Source organism: Ixodes scapularis, unplaced genomic scaffold, assembly GCF_016920785.2.
Source record: "Ixodes scapularis isolate PalLabHiFi unplaced genomic scaffold, ASM1692078v2 PGA_scaffold4__175_contigs__length_147842914, whole genome shotgun sequence".
In the NCBI taxonomy this organism is placed as follows: domain Eukaryota; kingdom Metazoa; phylum Arthropoda; class Arachnida; order Ixodida; family Ixodidae; genus Ixodes; species Ixodes scapularis.
In genome coordinates, this window is record NW_024609879.1 from 4,746,806 (window position 1) to 4,748,302 (window position 1,497).

Consider the following 1,497-nt stretch of genomic DNA (forward strand, 5'->3'; position numbering starts at 1 on the left):
GCTTGTAGCCCCGACGGACTGATGAGGTACCGGGGCCACACATTGGTCGTCGAGATCAAGTGTCCAGCAAGGTGCGAGTTTGCACCCATTGTTGACAAGGTTACCAAGAAGATCTGTGTCGACTTCCTGGATCGTGAAGCTGGCAAGCTGGTTGTGAAAAAGTCGCACAGCTACTACACGCAATTGCAGCTTCAACTTTACATTTTGAACTTGAGTCGAGCAGTTTTTTTTGTTTGGAGCCCCAAGCAGACCAAGAAGATTTTCGTGAACAGAGACATGAGCCTTCTTGCAAAGATTGTTCCAAAGCTAGAATTTTTTTATTTTTCTTTCTTGCTCCAGGAACTTTGCGAGACCACTTAAATTTGACCTTTTTACCCACTTCAGCTACAATCTATGCCTCCGGGAACCTGCTGTTTTTCAACACTCACTCGTAGAACTCTGCTTGTATTGTTGCCAGGGGGAACATTCTTTGTACAAACGAATACTGCCAGCATGTAGCCTACGAACAAACTGACCAAATGGTGGCTCGGTGCCAGCATAGCCCAGGTGATCCTGCTGGGAGAGTTGGAAGCATAATATTATGGGGCCCTCTAGAAGTACTGTGATACCAATAAACTGAATACATGTTGAAAGCAATAACAGTCCACTTTATTTCATGTTTTTAAGACAAAGTTTTGAAACACTGCCCTGATCTAGCCCAAAACAGTCAACATTCATTCAGGTCCTAATGATTGGGCTCTGCATATTCACTAGCCCGCCGCACACCTTCATCACCTTCTCCATGTGCGGGATCAAAGAAAGTGGGACACGATTCGTTAAAACGTTGTGAAGCTTGAGCCTTTGGATAGCTCTTTCAACATGGACTCTCACTTGTGCAATAGTTAAAGTGTCTTCCATGTCTTGCTTAGACAGTTGCCCTCCTCCCACATTGAATGGCGGCATCACGAGGATAGCTCCCTCTTCCGCCACGGTTGTTTTTATGGCAGGAAAGCCTTTGTCGCACATGACGACATCGCCTGGCTCCACGAGGGTCAAACATCCAGAATCACGAGTGATAAAAGAATCTGAATGTCTTCCACCGTAGACCCCTGAAAGAAACGATACCATTCCGTTCGGCAGGATCGCCACAAGCCACTTCAAAGTGTAGCACCCTTTATAATGTGAGTAAAGATAGTGCTGTGCTTCTGCATCTGTAGGCGTTTCCGTACGGACCTCAGTACAATCAATAATGAATGTACACTTCGGGTACTGCTCCTTAAAGCACACTGGGAGTGTGTCCTTGATTGTTTGTCGAGGAGGCACAAACACCCAGTTCGCCAGCTTCACACTCAGGCAATCTAGTGTTACCCTAAAGACTCTCGATGCAGTCGACTTCCTTATGCCAAAGATGGCACCCAGTGCTGTTAAGCTGATTCCCAACTTCAATTTCATCAAAAGAAGGACCAATCTGTCCTCTTTGGTCACATCTGACGAACGGTACCGTTGCTCAGGGAGCAT

At 46.3% G+C, this 1,497-nt stretch overlaps 1 protein-coding gene across 1 annotated transcript; it reads right to left on the reverse strand.

Moving 5' to 3' along the window:
* Positions 1 to 717: 717 nt before the first annotated feature.
* Positions 718 to 1,497, reverse strand: LOC121837652. The gene has a single exon (XM_042293349.1). It carries the CDS (start codon positions 1,495 to 1,497, stop codon positions 718 to 720), a length of 780 nt encoding a protein of 259 aa, XP_042149283.1.